The sequence below is a fragment of the Betta splendens genome, chromosome 14, assembly GCF_900634795.4.
Source record: "Betta splendens chromosome 14, fBetSpl5.4, whole genome shotgun sequence".
Lineage (NCBI taxonomy): Eukaryota > Metazoa > Chordata > Actinopteri > Anabantiformes > Osphronemidae > Betta > Betta splendens.
In genome coordinates this window covers 3,197,257-3,217,268 of record NC_040894.2, presented here as the reverse complement: position 1 = coordinate 3,217,268, position 20,012 = coordinate 3,197,257, and the positions used below count along the sequence as shown (strand labels likewise).

The 20,012-nt window shown below is 47.6% G+C and overlaps 2 protein-coding genes across 3 annotated transcripts; both read right to left on the bottom strand.

Annotated features, from left to right (window-relative positions):
- Positions 1-11,817: 11,817 nt before the first annotated feature.
- LOC114869746 (NEDD4 family-interacting protein 1-like) lies at positions 11,818-16,472 on the bottom strand. 2 transcript variants are annotated; one of them, XM_029174217.3, is made up of 8 exons: positions 16,291-16,472; positions 15,407-15,491; positions 15,081-15,211; positions 14,214-14,282; positions 13,615-13,702; positions 13,373-13,497; positions 13,031-13,097; positions 11,818-12,733 (listed from the first exon to the last, which is right to left on the bottom strand). In XM_029174217.3, the coding sequence occupies exons 1-8, from the start codon at positions 16,318-16,320 to the stop codon at positions 12,630-12,632; spliced, it is 699 nt and encodes a 232-aa protein (XP_029030050.1). In that variant the 5' UTR covers positions 16,321-16,472; the 3' UTR covers positions 11,818-12,629. The 2 variants fall into 2 exon arrangements, with proteins under 2 accessions (XP_029030050.1, XP_029030051.1); XM_029174218.3 differs by lacking the exon at positions 14,214-14,282 and having other exon boundaries at positions 16,291-16,470.
- A 572-nt stretch (positions 16,473-17,044) lies between these two features.
- endou2 (endonuclease, polyU-specific 2) lies at positions 17,045-19,809 on the bottom strand. The gene is made up of 7 exons (XM_029174216.3): positions 19,582-19,809; positions 18,975-19,134; positions 18,601-18,706; positions 18,051-18,172; positions 17,782-17,894; positions 17,498-17,651; positions 17,045-17,356 (listed from the first exon to the last, which is right to left on the bottom strand). The coding sequence occupies exons 2-7, from the start codon at positions 19,074-19,076 to the stop codon at positions 17,102-17,104; spliced, it is 852 nt and encodes a 283-aa protein (XP_029030049.1). The 5' UTR covers positions 19,077-19,134; positions 19,582-19,809; the 3' UTR covers positions 17,045-17,101.
- Positions 19,810-20,012: the final 203 nt, after the last annotated feature.

The following is a 20,012-nucleotide window of genomic DNA, read 5'->3' as shown; positions in this document are numbered from 1 at the left end:
TGTGCAACCGTGTGTGCGTGTGTGTAAAATTAATAAAAACACACAATTGAAGGCTTCCTGTTATTTGGCGGTGGGGCCAGAGGAAGTTATTTTGTGGTACACTGATAATTTTGGTCAGAGCACCGGGCTATAAATACTGTCAGCGCTACACACTGGATCCCGCCTTCCATCCCTCCCTCCCAGAAACGAAAAACAAGAGCAAAATAAGAATGCAGGGAGCTGTTTTTAGCCCTTTTACAGCGTCCCTCTCTGCAGACGCCTCTCGTGTGTGGTTCCCTGTGAGGTATGTTCTTTACGTGGCAGCGGCCGACCCAAGAAGCCAGTTCAGCGTTCAGCCACGTGTGCGTGAACCCACAGGATTATTATTTTCTAAAAGCCTAACAAAAAAAAGTCGGCCACGCAGGAGAAACGTGGGGTTTTCCATTTGTTGAGAAATAAACTGAATTGAATTAAACCGAAGCACATAAACATAATTATTCCCAATAACAACACGGGTAAAAAAGCTTCATGCTGGTTTGCAGATACGTCTGGTGTGTGTGTGTGTGTGTGTGTGTGTGTGTGTGTGTGTGTGTGTGTGTGTGTGTGTGTGTGTGTTAAATACTGAACTGATTTAAGTTATAGAAGTTGACCACCTGACAGCACATGCGACTCATTTTGCAACAGTTTCAAACTCGAAATGGAGACAGCTGATGTCCTGCCTGTATTAATAATAGCAATAAATGCATCCGAGTTGCTCAATTTGCTGTTGTTTAATTGAACACAATAAATTTAAACTTTATCAAACAATTTGCCTCGGGGTCAAATCCAGAAGAGCCGACTAGAAGCCTGCTACACGTGTCGCTAACATGGCACCGCTCACGCATGCGGTCCCTGCGTGAGGCTCGCCAGGAAATTCTTCGTGGGGCATGTTAATATTCCAGATGCCTTTGGACATAAACAAGCCTCCAAATCCGAGGGCGGAAATTCAATTTGAACGCAGCACCGCGTGGCGATACAGAGATGTTTATCTGCGCCGGCCTATCTCTGCGGCCGGATGGCTGAGTGGCCACTTAGTGTTTACCTACGATAAGGGCTTTCCGTTTGACTACCGGTTACGCTGCAGTCAACAGAGAGGCCACAGTGGGAACATAGTTAGTACAAAAAGCTAATTGTTGCTCTAAGAGAGTCCAGATTGGAGCTCCACATGGAGCTGGATGGGACGGAGGTTCTGAGATGTGTTTAACTGGACTTTGACACAACCTCTAAACTTCAGACCCATTGAAATAGTTTCCTACAGTATGTTATATTATTAGGTAACCAAGTTACCTGCACCTGCATGGAATTTAGTATGAACTAAATATCATTGGTCGATGATCCATGAAGCCCAGACCCAAATGTTCGCGCACACAGCGAGAGCAGCAGCATCCAGTCATCTTGACTCCAGCTGAAGAGCAGTTTACGTTTCAGCGCGGCCGCGTAAAGGAAACCTAAACAACCCGAGGCCGGGGCCAACCACCAGGCAGCCCCGGTCTCCAGCGCCGCCTTCAATGACTTACCAGGACGCAGCATAAATCACCAGCATCGCTGGTGGGTCTGGAGGCGGCCGATATGTCAGAACGCGGCCGCCCGCTCTGGTCGGACTGGGGTTTATAAACGACCGGCTGCGCCGCACGCCCTCGGAGCCACAGATTTATGATTGGCCAGGTGCCGTTCAGAGACAGAACCAGCTCAGGCCCTGAATGCGTCATTGATTAACGCCTCTGCTACTAAACCATATGAACGCTGCACATGACAAGTGTTCACGTGCGACGTCAGTATCGTTCCTCTCAATCAACCCTGGTTCGTCCGGGGACTTGTCCCCGGGCAGTATCGGAACTCGATGTTTACCGATGCCGTAATAAGGCTCATTCAGCTGAGGACATCTTGATTAGGTCGGCTGAACGTCTGGTTCCTATTTAGGTTGGAGGATGGGACTAAAAGGCGCTGAACAGCGGAGGTGAAGAGGAAGAGAGTTTTGGGACCGTGACCAAGTCGGCGTCAGCGGCCGCATCCACGGAAGATTAATGGTGATAAACAGTCCAGTTCTCTGCGGAGGTTAAGTGAGTTGAGGCCAAACTACGAGTCTGATTGTATATTGATCTTTATATTTGCACTACGAGAAAAGCCTAAACCTGTGCTGATAACCCACTGTCCTGGGAAAGGTTGAAACGGCACATCTTATCAATGCCCCGTTTATTAGTTTTCAAGGCCTGCTTGAAAATGTGCGATTTGATTAAACATGGACGTTTGGACATAATAGGAATAATTGTGCTGTAACATTTTCAAATGCTCCCTTACTGACAGAAACTTCCTTCCGCCCGTCCACACGGCGCTAAAGCTAAAGTAGCTTAGCGCAGCTTCGAACGAGGTGCAGAGACGAAGGCATTCACAGCTCTACACAACCAGAATTGTTGTCATTCCGATCGAGGATTTCCACATGAACCAAAAGACATTTAGACTAAACTCCACACCTCCAAAAAACACAACACACTCTGTTGTGTGACCATGTAGAGTTCATGTAAGCGATAAGAGACAGTAGAGTCAACAGCGTCTGCAGATAACCTGCTGATAGAGTGTTCCCTGGCTTCCGCTGCCCTTTGTTTACCTAATGATCGGTGGATTGTGTGTTTGTCTGTGGTCGTGTGGAGCTTTTCCAGCTTCTATTGCACCACAACACGGTCTCTTTTTAGGGTTTGTGTTGTCACATTTTGACCCGAGCACGTCGGATTATGTTTCAGCGCTGAGGCCACGGCTTGACTTCAATAATAAACATGCTGCTTTCTGTGAGGAGACGGAAACGCAGATTGACCGGCGAGGAAGAGCAAGCGCTCCGCTAAACGCCGGCAGTTGTTGCGGCCTCCAACACGGAGGAGTCATGCATCAGTGCAGGAAATTGGGAATGTGAAACACGCCAGATTAGAGGAGGAATCGGAGGGTCTGCAGACAAGCTCAGTGGATCCAGCCATGGGAAACGACGCACACACACACAGCACAACTGCAAAACCCATTCAGATCTGCAGCCACCTGCTGCATTCCACAGCCAATAAGTCAGCTACTTAAGGAGCCAGCTTTTAATCAGCCAGTCAGTCAGTAAAGCAGCCATTCACCCCCACGGTTAATCAGCCAGTCGGCCCGTCCACCGACTCCACATTAGCATCTAGGGTCATTTGTGAGCCATTAGCTTAAACCTGATTACATGGTGACATACATATGAAAACGCAGAGCATGATGCGTTCATGTGCAACAGGAAGACAGTGGGGACGAGCGTGCATTTTAGAGCGCAGATGTGGGATGAGCGCCGGTCAGCCAGCCACCCACACACTGAGCCAGTCAGCACAGGACAAGAGCAGAGGAAGCAGTCATTACGGAGGAAGCCGGGGAGTCTTAAAGCCATTATATGCCCCTCAGAGAGAGGCAGTCAGAGGCAACACGGCTGACTGGAGCGCTTCAAAGCAGGAAAGAGCCCGTCCCCGCCGGCACCTCCAGCAGCCTGCATGTTCAAGGGGAAGTGAGGACTTTACAGGGTGAGATGTGGGCTACAGGGCAGAGGGGATGGGGAGATGCAGGGCAGGAGGGGGTTTCAGGGATATGCGAGGTTAAGTAGATTTAGTTTGGGGTGTTTATGCCACTGACACATGAATATATGACATCAAATCTATGATAATGATGATCAAACACCTGCTCTCACCCTGATACAGAACAAGAAACTCAGTTAGCAACTAGCTTATGTTTGGAGGAGTGGTGGGGACCAAAAGAGAGCTAAAACCAAGAGAATCCTAGAAAACGACTGGAAGCAGTAGTTTTGGATGTCGTATTTGAGGTCGACTTTCTGAGTACTCTGAAGAACGGTTCTGTCTGCAGGACCCCGAACGAGCCGACGCCGTCTGTTGGTTTGCGTTGTGGACTAAACTTGAACTTTTCATCAGGAAGACGAGCTAATACGAACAACATACATGTGTTTAACAACTTGTCCTCCCGCTCCGCCTGTTTTTCTTATTCACTCGTGAATTTACTACTTGACTCCTACCTTCCCTCTTGACCAGTCATCCTCACCTCCTCCTCCTCCTGCTCCTCCTCATCTCCCGGCACCTGTGCCCCAGCGGAGGGGGAGTTCCGGAGGAGAGGAAGCCCCGGGGGCAGCCAGGCACCTCACAGATGGTTAGCAAATTACACCTTCATTACTTCTCCTCTTCCTCGCTTCCTCTGGCCAGCGCTTCACAATGACTCGCTGTTCCTGTGGCTTCACATCATCTGTCATCAGCTGAGCCGTCTGCTCATAAACGTGGACGCTATTTAGGGAAAGTCAGGAAAAATACAGCTCGGTTCTGTTTTATCATCACGCGTTCCTGGCACTTAGCCGCTGAATTGTTGCACAAATGACACATAACGCGAGTCGCAGGACGCGTGTGCTCAGCGCCCAGGAGGCTCATGTAATGTTTGCAATCAATTATAATAAAGAACTTGACTTACACAGGACAAGCCTGCCATGTAATTTTATTATGCGTCCGGCTTCGCCAGCCGTGTTTCATTGTTTTAAATGACTGCCCAGGGACACGGTTTGGCTAACGTGACTCAGCTGAGCTTGTTCAACCCAGTTATGCTTCTTTTAAAGCCGTATCACAACACGAAACTCAATATTTCTCCTGAAAGCCTGGAGACATTTTTTGGTGCTTTTTACGTAATGTCCCTGAAAAAAAGACGCGTAATCAAAAAGGGAGATTAGAATTGGAAGCAGATTCATCTGGCACATGCCCCGATCCATGTGCAATAAGTGACTAACCTATAAAATATACTGAAATTAGGGAAATTAGAGTCATGTGTTTTGCTTTTTGTTTGGGGTCTGCCAGCGAAACATGAAGCAGAAGTCAGAGACAATCATAACAGAGACTCTGGTCTGATGCGTGAATGCTCAGTATTTTCATGGTGCAGAAGCAAACTAAGTCATTATATCTCAAAGAAAACATGTCCGCTAAGTTTAATTAGTATTTCACAATTTAAAAAGTCTTTAAAAGCTCAAATAAAACACCTGTGGCAGTTTTCTTGCCACAGATTCTCGATAGGTTGGAAATGTGCGAGGTGAGAGTTCCACTCCGGGACCTTGGCCTCGCGTCCTTGCCAGTGGCCGTTTCCCCCGGAGACGAGGAGTGAAACCGAGGAAGGCTCTGGGTTCATCTGGAGCCACGTAGCTTCCTGCTAACAGCTCGCTGGCTGCAGCACAGTCCATATATTCATCAATTGATTTCCCACGGTGACTTTAGCGCTTTGATGAAGTGGCACATTTAATAACTGTGTCACAAGAAAGCCGAGTTTTAATCCTGACTCCCGTCTGGGGTCCGATCGTATTCTGTCCCAACATGATAACATTTGGGTGGAGCTCACGCTGATTGAAGGTCAGAGGGTTTGAACGTTTTAATAACTGCGAGCGACGTGGTGACAATTCAACCAAGATGCAGTGGAGCAAGTTTAGAAACAGAGAGGGAGATGGAGCTGAAGGTGGACGGGGGGGGGGGGGGGGGGGATCACAGCAGGCCAGAAGTCCTGCGATGCCGCTGCTGCAGTGGAGTGACAATGAGCGAGAGATTATGAGTCATACTCAGACCCCTCCCTCCCTCCCTCCCTCCCCTCCCCCCACCTCCCAGCCGACGAAACCAGGTTACGTCGATCCTGACTCATTCATTCATTCACAGTCGAGTCTCAAAGCTACTTTTATAATACGGACAAAACTGCGCCGCTTCGGCCGCGCTCGAGCTCTGATATGCAGCTGAGCCGCATCCTCTGCATCACACACACTCCTGCAGCCAGGCTCTTAACTGGTCCTGTGGAAGTGGCCCACGTTCCCGTCTCTCCTCTTCGCTGTGTTGTGAACATTCACCTCCGTATGGTGATTTCCACCCTCCTCTCAGCGGAGCAGCCTCTCCCTCTCCTCTCTCTGGTTTAGCTCATCTCATTGCTAGGCAGTCGGCTTTGCAGGCAGCTAATTATAGGCCACGCTGTGGAGCGCGGGGCCGGATGTGACAGCGCATCGCGTGTGCATGTGTGCTCACATGTGTGAAGGTAAACACACGCGGCAGCATGGGGGGGGGGGGGGGGGGGGGGGTCTCTACGTGGCCACGCAGTGACTTTACACCTGAGCCCCGCAGTCGATCGCTTGCCCGCCTTTAATTTGAAAGGTTGGAAGGTTGCGAATGTGGTCCAGCGACGTCCTTGTGTGTCTGCGTGGAGCAGCCACCAGCAGGAGATCCAGTCCCAGCCCCTCCCACACTGTACTGCAGCTCTGACTCATACAAGGTGGAGGCAGAGACAACCAGGGTCTGATGACGAGCAATGAGCGCACACACACATACACACACACGCACGCGCGCGCACACACGCGCACACACACACACGCATGCGCACACACGCATGCACGCACGCACGCACACACGCACGCACGCACGCACACACACACACACACACGCACGCACACACACGCATGCGCACACGCATGCACGCACGCACGCACGCACACACACACACACACACACACACACACGCATGCGCACACACGCATGCACGCACGCACACACGCACGCACGCACGCACGCACACACACACACACACACACACGCACGCACACACACGCATGCGCACACACGCATGCACGCACGCACGCACACACACACACACACACACACACACACACACACACACACACACGGTCTATATGGCAAAGGGAAACAGACATTATACATGTTCATATGAGAGCATGCTCCATTACAGCCCTGTGTATCATTTACATAATGCTGATGTGTAGTCAGTATCTATTTATAGGTCTTTCCTGTAGCTCCATGTCTCCATCATCAGCTTTGGACTAAAGAAATCAAATTTAAAACTATCTTTTGAATTCTAGTGATTGTTTCTCATCTCAGTACGTTTCGCTGGCAGCTGTTTGTTGAAATGATCTCGCGTGACAAGCATTGCTTCATTTAACAGTTTAAAGCTCTGTCCTAAACGAAACAGTAAGTCTATGAAATTGCAGGTAGTCATAGCAACTGATCTTCTGTGTTGTCTGACTTCACCATCGGCCCTGACTAGAGAAACCGAACAAATTAGACCCACATCCACTATCTCTGCTGTCTAGAACAGAGCAGAACAGGACAGGACAGGGTGAATCTATTCAGACCAGCTTCCACAGCCCCTCTGAGCTCATCCCATCATCTGCCCCAGTTCCACCAGTAGGATCTGAGAGCAACACCAGGGCAGGCTTGTCAAGGTCAGTCCACCGTTGCTACAGACCTCTGGTCACATGAGTTCTGATGCAGCCGCCTATCGTTGCCCAATCGGGCCCCACAGAACCACAAACCCACAGCTGGGAGCCTGTGAGGCGCCTCCTCATCACCTGCTGCTACCTGCAGGCGCAGGTCCACCTGAGCTCCTTCACAGGTTCTTTGAGCTTCCAGTGACACAGGGAGGACGTTTCTGACTGAGGCACGTGGCTTTCTCGATCAAAGCATCAAGGTTGAGTTTGGCCGTTACGCACTTTGGCACGCGGGCGCAGACAATGGCTGCAGCTTCACGCGTAGAGGATGAGCTCAGCAGCCGGCGTGCATCCGCTCAGATGCCATGGGAACTCTCGCTCTCCTCCTCCCTCGGCTTCGTCTTCATCACTCGTTCTTCCCTCCCGCTCTGCGTCTGCCTCGTGGCTTCCTGTGTCCCCCTCCCCCACCGCAATAAGAGGGGAGAGAGAGAGAGGGCGAGGGAGGCCTGTTCATTCATGCATTCAGCCAGTCAGCTGAGGACAAAAAAGCTAGACTCCTCCTTTGTCTTTTCTCTCTTCCTCACCCTCTTCCTCTTTGTCTCCTCCTCCCTCTGCCCTTCTCTCTCTCTCTCTCTCTCTCTCTCTCGCTCTACCCTCTCCATCCTCGCCACCCCTCCCCATCCTGACAGCATGAGTCACAGACAGACCCGTTCCCTTGATGCACTGCGGAAACGTAATGTGACGTAGCCTCCATCGCTCCCATTCATCCGTCCGTCGCTCCCTCCCACTTATCCACCCTCTCGTCATCGCGGCTCTCCATTCACAAAAAAGAGAGAGAGAGAGAGAGAGACGGCAGGTGAATTCACAACAATGAATGAAGGAAGATGAATGAACGCGAGGTGGAAATGTTAGTAAAAGGCGACAAAGAGCGGAGGAGACAAAGTGAAAGAATCAGGACACGTATGAAGCGAGGAGGAAAATCAGGTCTATGTGGAGCGGAGGAGACGTAACCTGATTTCCTGACACACTTTTAATTATGTCATCGTCTGCAGCAGCAGTTTAATCCCCAAGCATCCGACTGTACAAATAACACGTCCACTGAGCAGATGTGGCTCACACTGTGCTACATGTGAATGATTCACTGAACGTAACCGACCAGAATATCGTAATAATATAACAGAACGATTAGCATCACGTCCTCAAAGCACTAGGTCCTGTGAATCATAATTGTGAAGCTGCAAACGAAGCCGGGTGACGTCGCCCTCGTGTCTCTGACGTCACTACAGGTCCCACAGCATCTTAAGCACAGACGTTTCCAGGTAACAACCCAGATGTGAGCGGTGTGTGTGTGTGTGTGTGTGTGTGTGTGTGTGTGTGTGTGTGTGTGTGTGTGTGTGTGTGTGTGTGTGTGTGTGTGTGTGTGTGTGTGTGTGTGTGTGTGTGTGTGATGAGATTCAGATGCGTCCGGTTTGGCTCGTCAGCAGAAACGTGAGCAACTGGGCTCATTTTTCAGCTCACAGACGATATAACGCCACCCAGCAAGAAGAATCGACTGGGAGATGGGATGACGCGACTTTATCGCCACGGCCGATTACCAGAAACACACAGAGGAGCCATTCAATCGTTTGTTTCAGCGCTGCACGATCAGGATGTTATGCATCGACTGGAAAATGTGAGAGTGAAGGCCACGGGCTGCAGGTTTTATCGCGCTGGCCTCAGATGAAGGCTTCACTGTGTTCCTCACTGCGCTGAAAGCAGCCAAGGACTGTAGCTACACTTCCTGTTACATTATCATAGACAACGGCACAGCAATAAGCCAGCAGGGCTCAATATCACATCATAACCTGAATAACTGAGGGTTGGGGGCTCTGGTGGGTGTTTAGGACCAATCACAGGGTCCGTTGGTGAAGCAGTCATTTACAAATCAGGAGGATTTTAGAGCAAAATGCAGATTATTTCTGTCTGCAAAGAATAATGTGCTTCGGTTACATCAGAGTGTGTACGTTATGTCAGACTACATCACTAAGGTACCTACTGACCTAAAAGGCTGCCTTCGTCAGAGGCGAACGCTTGAGCGGCTGACATCCAGGTTTGCCCCGTTGGTCGGCTGAAGACAGGAGCCGAGAAAATCTCAACGTACAGTGTGATTCACCACAACAAAGTGGTAGGGAGGGGGCGGTGATGTCATCGGTGGTGGTGGGGGAGTCATCTGTGAGTCAGAGAGGAAAAAGAAGAGGAGGAGACGTAGGAGGAGAAGGAAGGGGAGAAGGAAGAGGTAGGTGAGAGGGAAGGGGGCACATGGGGAGGTGGGGTGCAGGCTGCGTGTGACCCATGGCAGCATGGATGACTCACCGCTGCTTTACCAGCCTCGCACGTACACATCACACATCACACATCACACATCACACACAGGGAAGCTCGCGCCACACGCAAACACGGATGCACACGCACCGCAGCAGCCTGCAGACGGCGCTTCCACGCCACGTAAATGCCCACATGCATCACCGCGGGGGGAGGAGGGGAGGGGAGGGTCCGGATGACTCACACATCAATGATAAGACCCCTCCCCCTCCAGTCTCACAAACAGGAGGAGGGGGAGGACGTATGATTTGGATGCGACCCACATCATGGGGAACCTCCCGTCTGAAACTCACTGACGGCAGGAAGCAGAGACTCCGTGTCGTTTCTATAAGAATCCGAGACCAAAACTTTCAAGCCCATTCACAGCGAACAGAGGAGCGACTCTCCTCTTTGTCAATCAGCGCCAGTCAGTAAGTCACAGAACCTGAGCTGTGAGCAGGCAGATGCATCTTAGCCTCTAGAGAGGTCTGGAACAGACTGGGAACGAGGGGAGGTCCGCCTCAAATGTCTCCTCCAGCTCCAAAGTCTGCAAATCAGCTACAATGTTAAAATAAAAATGTGCAGCAGCTTTACACAAGCAATATACTGTATTTAGAGAATAGATTGAACGTAAATGATGCATGGACGTCACAAAGCCGATGGTGTTAATGACAACGTTGCAGGACAGTTCGTAAAGCATTAACTCGTCATATGACTTTAGCATCTTCTGAATTCAGATTGTTTTTGCACAAAACACCAGGCAAACGGAAGCCAAGAAACCAAAGGCTGTCTCCTTGGAAAGATGACTCACTCCCAGGCTCCTCTGTAAATCACAAAGTCTCCTCTTATCTTCTGATAGCTAAAACATGCAAGCAGTGCAGGCGCTTGGCGAGCACACATAATTCCCATCAATTACTCCCAGAAATACTTCCGCCTCTGTAAATCGAGGGCAGCTGACAAGACACGGACAGCTCTTGGCACAATGGAGTTATTTTATGAATGACATCTGGATAACAAGAGCACCTGCACCGCGTGACCCCGCTGGAGCGCAGCAGGGCCCGCGTTCTGGAGCTTCCAACGTGCGCGAGACGCAGATGAGGAGGAATTTAGTTGCTTCGGCTGCGGGTCGGTGCCAGAACTCACAGCTGAAGCAGTGTCATCGGTTAAAGCTGTCTGCACCCGGCGCACGAAGCTTATTTATGCAGGCTCATCTGGTGACGTGGACGTGCACTGGACCGGTGTCTGCACTCGGGCACACGACCTTTGCCTCGTCACACATATTTTTCCCATTCCCACCTTCACGGGTTATTTGGTCTGTGTAAAACACAAATAAAAGGCAAACTACTTTAAAATAGGGAAGTAGTGAGTTTTTCAAAAGCGGAGACAGTTCAAAGTTCATGTTTCTGCCCAGAGCTTCTGAACATCTGCAGTTCCAGAGCAACAGCTGGTTCTGTTTTTCTGCACTTCAGAAAAAAAAACTAGTTCGGGGAATCGAGCGCAGGCAACACAGAACGCAACAGTTCCCAGAAAAATTCACTAAAAGTGTTCTAATGTTGTCAAATGCTCTTCCTCTTGAAAAGTCTTTACTCCGATTGTGTAAAATAATCACAAAAGCCTTGTTAGGCGCGGAGGTCAGGCTGAGGAGGCCCAAGACGCGATGAAGACCCTAAAATGTTCCCCTGAAACCAAAGAGCGTTTCATTTGATGTGACGTGTCTTCCAGGTGGGGCGACCTTTACTGTGTGACCCAACAGCAAGGAAAAACACTGCTGACATGTATAATTAGCAGTCACCAGTAAACCATCACGGCAGGAGTTAAATTTAGCAGTTAAAAGTACGTCTCCCGCCATAACTGAACATCATGGTCAGTCGGACTGCTCTCTGCGGCTGCAGACCAGTGGATCCTGACTGTGAAGGCCTGCACAAGGCATCGAACACGAGGGGTTAAGTTAAAGAAGCACGCTGGGGTGAGGCCCATGTGAAATGATCTTCTCAGATTTAAAACAGTCACTAAAGGCGAGTTCGACCTCAGGCACTAAGCATTTCATATAGTTCAGCATTTGTAAAATAAAACCATTTAAACTAGTTAAAATAAATGCATGGACATTCAATATAGTTAATTATAGAACACAAATTGCTCACATTTTGTTTTAAAAAGGACAAAAACTGTTTTGTTTTGTGAAAATTCTGCCATTTTTCTCAAAAGGAAAAGAAATGAGGGGATGAAATGTTGGAATAGTTTATTTCACCAAAACCGTCTGATTGCACATTTGAATCCAGTGACAGACTAAGAGTTTATCACATGTATTCAAGCAAACAGCAAGACCGAGTCCAGAACCAGGCTAATGGACGCCTGGACACCTCTGCATCTGCTGCAATACGTGAGATCCATAAGGAAAAAACAGTCCTGATTACACTGCAGGTAGAGACGAATCCTGAATGCATGAGGAAACAATGCTTTGGTGAAAAGCCCCCCCACAATAAACTAACAGAAAGGTTTCCCTCTATCTTTGTATTAAATGAAGTAATGACTATTTCAGAACAGAAAAAAGAACAGAAAAGTAAAAAGCATCTTAATATCCGAAGTGAGTATTTGCAGTATTTTTCATATGGTTTATATCAACTCCTAACCCCATAATTACCCACTGACCCATGGGCTGAGAACCACCTTAATCCATTCAAAGACTGATGGAAAAATAACATGACACAAACAAGACTGCCACCTGGTGGCCAAAAAGGAGGCCGGCGCATGCTGGTGCTGCTACCGACGGACAGAAATGTTAAATAAGGCAATAATTTAGACATCACACACTTTGTAATCTCAAATAGCACTTCACACTTCACCACTAACAACTGAAGGGTTTTGAAGATTTCTCCACATTTGTTATTTCACACCAAAATGGATGGGACAAGACATTGTAAAGTCCAAATAATGTCGAGCTGAGGAAAAACAGGAACATCCATTGTTCCACTGAGAAAGAATAAAGCTAGACAGTGTTCCACACGGAGAAAGAGGAGAGAAGTGTAAATGGAATCTAGTAAATGAAGAGAACTCGGGTGCGAGGCAGAGTGGAGAAAGTGTCGGCCATCTTACGGATCCTGGCATAGTTGATGAATCCACGGAGGAAGAGCAGAACACCTGGAGGAGTAAACATTGGACTGACGTGAGGCCTTAGTACAAAACACATGTCTACATGGGTTTGTAAAACAAGGGTATAATTATTGAAACTATTTGAAATGTAATGATATGTCATGATAAATAAATGGTCCCGGTTCTGTAGAAAAGCTTTTACATTTTGAATGAACTAAAAAGCATCTTCACAATTTATGTTAGACTATAACTTTTCAGGAAAATAAATGAATCACAAGCAAAAGAAGAACAACACTCACACACACACACACACAGTTCATTTAAATGCTGTGTTGTGTTACTTACCCAAGACCAAGAAAACCCACCACAGCCAATACTGTCCATCAAAGTAACCAGGGAAATATGTGGAGAACTAGGAACACAGGGAAACAGACATCAATAGCTGTACACAGTGTAGTTTATAGAACAAACAAGGTCTAAACTGGCTCAGCTCCAATGAGTGAACGAATTAAACAGCAAAAAGGCCTTTGAGGAAATGGTGCAGCAGCAACGGGCAAACCACTACAGATGGAAGATAAAAAATGCCAAAGTGGCGTTTGGGGATTTTGAGTTGTTTGTGCTCATACAAACCACATTGTGTGTGTTTGTGCTGTGGAAGGTCTGTTTGTCCTGTGTGCGGCCTCATACCCGGACTATGAGAATCCACTTGATGAGGGACAGGCCAAACCCTGAGATGGCCCCATAGCGGCCAGCTGCTGATGTGGTCAGACAGAACGACAGAAAGAATCCGATCCAGTTGAAGAGGAACGCCACTGGACAGAGACGGGAGCCAAAGGGAGACGCTGAATTATTATTACATGGATCTGTGGTTCGAATGATCAAATGTTAAGATAAAGACAATAAGCAAAATCACAGAAAGTGTGACTAACTGAAGAAAGTGAGCATGAAGATGCCGTCATTTCCTATCCTCAGCTGGTCAGCGTCTTCAAAGTCGTCTCTGGTCACAAAGTCTTCATCCTGTCACAGAATGAGAAGAGCAAACTCAGCTGCTTTCTGTCATGAGCCCCGTGTTCCACAGCACAGCCAGGCAGTAGCAGAGCTTTTTAGAGCTTATTCTATTATTCTACAGCAGATTTATCAAATGGACCAATTAGACAAACCTGCTTTTCCGCTTTCCACCATTTCTTAATGGCATCTTTAAAATCGAATAAATTCAATGAAGTGACAAAATTTCAAGAGAATGAATGAGAATTAAGCGCAGACAAGAACCTGCTGAGGAAACCAGGCATCGATTAAAGCTAAAAGCAACACAAGCAACACACCTACACAGCAACATGGTCACTTCACCCACGAGTCTGAGGTCAGTCAGACTCGACGTAGGACAGCGTGTACACCGAGTAAGCACTAGCTGGATACACAAACACACGGGAAGGGTGGGCACACACAAACACTGTAGGTATATCTACGCCTCCAGACACCAGGCCAAAGCCTTCTTATCATTCACTCTCCTCTCACTCCCCCCAGTTACCTCCAACGAACTGCGAATTACATCATCAAAAGTCTCCAGGCGTTCCCTGTGCTGAGGCTGCTGCTGATGCTGTGCGCAAGGCAGTGCGTGGCAGAAAAACACACAACCGGCAATCAAACAGGAAGAAAGGCGCAAAGCATCACAGAGACCCAGAGGTCAAAGATTAAAGATCAGCAATTAGGTTCCACTTTATTACATTGTTCCCCCTTCGTATTTAACGCAAACAGTAGCTTTTGGAAAATTTCTGCAGCTGCTTGAGAGAAAGGACGGACAAGCCGTCGTAGACGAGCTGCTGTGACGAGCGTGCACACAGCAGGTTACTAGTGTCGCTAAGCTGCTGACGGCAAGTACAAGATGAGCTGCACACGTTTGTTTGCATAAAAACAGACAACTACACCGTCACTGCAAGAGGTTTTAATAAATGCATGCAAAAAAGAATAAGAGAATAAGAATATTATATATAAATAGATATAATAGAATGAAATATTTCTATATTTTATATATTTCAATAATCAAACACAGCTCAAGTAACTTAAAACCTTACTTTGAAGAAAAGTCATCACCTCCAAAACATTAGTAAATTTTTTTAGTATATGAATGCACAGTACATAAGTGGAAGATTTGCTATCTACAGTTAAACAAGCACCAAAGACTAACAGCGTGTGTCCAGGTAGAACATAAACACAGACAAAAGCTAATCTTTTGTGGCTGGGTGCTCAGTACTTTCTCTGCTGCAGACAACACAGGAAGCGTTTGAGCACAGGCTTCAGAGCGCGGGTGCGTGTGTTTGTGCGCGGGTGCGTGTGTTTGAGCGCGCGTGTGTGTGACCGCAGTCGAAACGGAAAAAAGCTACAAAAGTACACTTACTCTTCCTGGAACCAGCGGAGCTGTAGCTTCGGCCTTGCTTCGCTCTGCCTCATCATAGGAAGGCAGCGTGGTGGCTACGTTGTACGATGGAGGCTTGGGGAAAGCCCCATCCTCCTTGTAGTCCAAGTAGGCTAAAGAACAGAAAGCAGGCAATCAAACTCCAGGCACATTAGAGGCAGACAATCCATGTGTGATTGCTCAGGTTAAGTCTCCCTCAGGTATTCCTCATTCAGCCAAGAGTAAGCACCCTTCCCTCGTGTGCCACAGCTGTACATCACAGAAACATCTGTACATCACACAAACATGTGTAAAAGTAGTGACCTCACCGGCACTGTCCACTCCCACGCTGCTGTAGGGGGGTGGCGCGTCAGCTACCTGCAGCCTCTCCTCTGGCTCCTCTTCGTTGGACAGCTGAAAGAGAGCGCTTCCTGTTGAAGGTTGTGTGGCAGCACTGGCAGCTTTCCATTTCAAATAGATGCTGTAGATAAATACGCTGCGCCACGCCTGTGCAGCTGAATAACGCTATGCTGAACAGCAGCCTTCTGGCCTAGTTGAATGGCTTTAGATCTATGTTCCAGAGAACAAGAGTGGAAAAACCCCCAAAAGTGAGTTTAACAGCTGGATAGAAACACCAATCAAATACATCTCTGTGCTTCGGATACACATTTAACTGCTTGATTGTCTTATAAATATTTACAGTGTTGTATAATTGCTTTCAGTTTCTTTAGTCAACAAACAACGACTAGACATGGTTTGACAGTGTTTTAGCAACAACTTCTAACTAAAGTTACTCTAGTACAAACTACTGACGAGGCTCCTATAAATCATTCACGGCAGATGATTTTAAATACTTTTAAACACCAAGAAAACAACGAACGTCCAATCAAGATCGGCTTCACAAACTATGACGATAAATAATTTAATTTAAAGGAAACGCAAGCCTTGGGTGGTACGTTCAGTTAGCCCGCATGCTAACCCCGGAGGAAGAAAACGAGCTTCACCGCGACAAAGCTGCTCAAATCTATTTTATTCAAGAATCAAATCGGGTGTTTCATCGAAAAACGTTCGTTCATGGAAAAAACAGCTGACGGAGCGTGAGCTTCTATAATCTGCTTTGCCAGTGTTTACACAGCTGACGTTAACGTTAGCCTAAATCTTGGCTAATGTGCTAGCCAACGTTAGGCGGTAGTTCACAGACGGACAACGTTACCTGCTGATATGCGGCGCTCGGTTCAGCCATTCCGATAAGAACGGCTTGTAATCAACAGCAGCCAAAGCGCCCAACGAAAAGGAAATGATACAACAGCTCAAAACGTGAACTCGATCCTGACCGCAGCCAAGCTTGCTTCTTCTTCGTCTAGTCACACGGCTCAGTCAAGCTCCAGTTGAATAAAGCACAAACTTCCTGCTTCCTTTCATCAACAAAGCTTTGCATCGTTTTCAGAGTAGCTTCTAATTAGGTGTATTTTTACAGACCTTTAGGTTTAGTGTGACCCGGATGAAGTATTCTTTTTTTTATAAAATTTATAAATTATAACCACGCGTTTTTTCATGTGAGTTTGAAATACGAATTTAAAACCATTATTGTGAAATGCCTGCACGCTTATTTCTACTTCAATCCCGTCGACTTGACGGAGCTCTGGTTCGCCAATTGACGTCACTAGCCACAACAAAACCTCCACCACGGCTTTGGAAACGAAGATAAACAGCGAATGTAAGAGTAAATATGATGCACGTGATTTCTCCGTAAAACATTAGTTACGTGTAGTTCTCCTCCACATAATATGCATTTAATACATTTAATAATACACAAAAAAGCTTTTGGGTTTAGTTATATTTTATTGTGTGTACTGAACCTATAAGCTATTCATATATTGTGATATTTGGTCATTAATAAACAAAACATGCTTCATACACTGTTCGACCACCATTAGAGCGTGAAAAACAAAGAAAGATACAAGTGAGATGTTGTAAGGTTTTATTGTATCTTCATGTAGAGTAAAAAGACAAGCTGAAGCAGGTTACGCAGAGGTCCGGTACCTAAGGAGCACAGGGTAAGTGGTGCCTATGTGCTTCTGGTTGTAGTGGTGGCACACGATGTCCACGTCATACAAACTGAACTGGACTTTGACGCGTTCGTTGGGGGAGACCAGGAAACAGAGCGTGTAGAGAGCGAACTCAAACTCGGGACTGACTCCGATGAAGATGCTGCCTTTGGGCTTAATGCCGTCCTTCCAGCTGAACTGCAGCGCCAGGATGTGTTTGTTTTCATCAGGCTGCAGCGAGAGTGGAAAAAGGAGGAGCGGTGAGACAAAGAAGGTGGGTTTGTTTGGCAAAGGTGTGTGTGTGTGTGTGTGTGTGTGTGTGTGTGACTGATCTAATTATTGTTTTGATTCAGTCATTCACACACAGCGCACCTGGGGAGACTTCTCGCTGACGCTGTAGCCTTTGTAGTCGACGTGTCCCAGCTTCTCCTGTAAGTAGAGCTGGATCCAGTTGTGAAAGCCAATGACGGTTCGCCCTCCTCTCGTCTCCCCAACGAAAACATGTTCGAATCCCGACGAGTCCGGCCTGGCAGGAGGCAGAGGTTTTTGAGTGTTCCTCCATGTCAAACGCAGACACGTCTGTGAAGGAGCTCTCGTCTTTTCTTAATGCAAAGCACTCAACCACAAAGGTCAGGTCGTGCTCAGATTCCACCCACCTGCTGGATCCTCTCCTCGCATAAAGCTCAAACCAGATCCTGTACAGCTGCTCCTTGAATTGAGTCTCGTCCTCAGGAGAGAGGTGCTTCTCTACCAGGTATTTATGCGCTATCTGCAAAAGCAGTTTTAAATATTACTCCAGCCAGCTACAGGTACCGCACATCGTGTCTGAATCCTGGTCCTTTATGCCTCCTCTGGATTTGATATGTTATATTAATATTCATATTAGTTCACAGAACCGGGCATTTTTTGGAAAATGTACAGGTACCTTCATAGTAGGAGTCTGAATGATGAGATCGAGGAACTTGTGGTTCTCTGCCACTTCCTCTGGGGTCACAATCTCTGGTTTACCAGTGTCACTCTCATAGTTGTCCAATAGTGAGATAAAGGCTGCAAAAGTAAGTGGAGACACTCACATCATGACAAACACACACTGGGATGACATTAAGTACAACAAGATCAATGCAGTGTGAAACCAAAGACTCAGGCGTCTCTTGAGTGACTCTTTATGTGTGTGAGTATGAACCTGAGCAGTGATAAAGCAGAAGGAATGGAAATGTAGAGGAAAAGCCAGGGTTTGTAGCGACGCTATGTTTTACTACGTGAAGTCTGTGCATGTGTCACATCTGTGGGCTCTGCGCTTATGCAACATGCCAGCGTTTGTCCTAAGGAGATTATGAGCAGACGAAAAGCTTTGCAGGATCAAACTGACGGATCTGGAGGTGGGATGTGTGAAGAGCACGTCAGTGGGAATCTCTCAGTTGTGTAAGACTGGTCAAATCCAGCTGTGGGCCGCTTCATCCCTTTCGTGCACTCACCTAAAAAAGTCTCCTTCTTGAAAATGTTCTCATCAACAAACGTGAACAAAGGATACCCTGCTCCATCGTTGTTGTCGTTGATGCCCATGCTGTCTCCAGCTTTGCCCTGTAACAGCGACACCATCACTCTGTTTAAAAGGTGGTCTTGTATTAAAATGCACATTGCTTGTGGAAGACAGGGACACACTGCGCTAGTGATGAGAAATGGTCCCCGCTGAAGAAATCAAAGGCCATAAATTGCCCTGAGAGGCCGTTATGCTAAGTCCACACATTGGTGGTGGTGAACCAGTGAATTTGCATTGTATGATGAACTGAACCGGTCAGACTGGCCCATGGAAATCAGCTGAAGTTGCATGTGATAAGTGAGCGAGCACCTGCAGGGAGATCCTGTAGTCCTTCCCAGGCTGGAGTCTGTTGACGTCGTTGTCCCATATCTCCTGCACCATGGCCGACAGCTCTCGGTCACTTTCAGTCATGATACCACCGCGCCGAAGTGGAAGAGGTGTGGACGTGGATGGTTCGGTCTCAGGAGGTCTGAGAGGAAAGGGTTTGTTACACAAAGTCTTTGGATTTGTTTTACAGTCACAAGGTTAGTTAGGTTTATTCTTATAGGACTTTCAGTGTAACTAAGTCAATACAAGTTTTATGACTTTTCTATTGTGTATTTTATAATTTTTGGAATTCCATCATTTGCTGTTATTCCACAAACCACATACATACTAGGTGTAATTACTACCTTTTAGATAGTTCAGGAAACCTGATTACAGACTACACACGCTCAAATCTTGAGTCGAGCCGTGTCGTGTCGTATGTTAGCTTCCCTGGCTACACAAAGCACCAACATCAAAGTCCAAATCGGTGTCCTCCACAAAAACATGGCTGACGACAGATTACACATCCATGACACCGATCTCTGGGAACCTCATCCCCATCCGAGCAACAGGCCGCATCCCCTCAGCCACCACATGGCAGTCCACTGACCTTTTGTCTCTGGTTTCCGGAATATTTGCGTGAAGCGACGGCGAAGCGAGGTTGGGTGTGATGATGCTGAAGGTCTTCACTGCCGGTGGCAAGTTCCTGTGTTGGTGAGAGACTGTGTCTTCACGGGCATAGCAAGCGTCCAGCCACCCGGTCGGCGTGTGTGGAGAAAGACAGGCAGGGGCTGATGGGGGGCACGAGGCACGAGGCAGGGGATGGGACGGTACAGGAAAGAGGGGGCACTTTAAAGGGTTATCCCCTGTCAGCAACTCTAGCCAAAGGGATTACACAATGTTGTCGTCTCTTTTCAGTCTCAGGCCACAACGTGGGCTCTTTGTTTCTTTAGTGTTGCATTGTTTGCCTCTGTCAGAGCACAACCTCTGGATTACAGGGTAAATATGGGTCACGTTTCAGGTGCTGTAAGAAGATGTTGA

Excerpts from the sequence above, each read along its gene's own strand:
- LOC114869746 (XM_029174217.3), bottom strand. The coding sequence starts at position 16,320 with ATGGCTGAACCGAGCGCCGCATATCAGCAG. Across the intron at positions 13,098-13,372 it reads AGTGGATTCTCATAGTCCGG|TTCTCCACATATTTCCCTGG; the intron begins GTATGAGGCCGC and ends CTGTGTTCCTAG. Across the intron at positions 12,734-13,030 it reads GTGGGTTTTCTTGGTCTTGG|GTGTTCTGCTCTTCCTCCGT; the intron begins GTAAGTAACACA and ends TTACTCCTCCAG.
- endou2 (XM_029174216.3), bottom strand. The coding sequence starts at position 19,076 with ATGACTGAAAGTGACCGAGAGCTGTCGGCCATGGTGCAGGAGATATGG. Across the intron at positions 18,707-18,974 it reads ACTACAGGATCTCCCTGCAG|GGCAAAGCTGGAGACAGCAT; the intron begins GTGCTCGCTCAC and ends TCGCTGTTACAG. Across the intron at positions 18,173-18,600 it reads CAAGAAGGAGACTTTTTTAG|CCTTTATCTCACTATTGGAC; the intron begins GTGAGTGCACGA and ends TTACTTTTGCAG.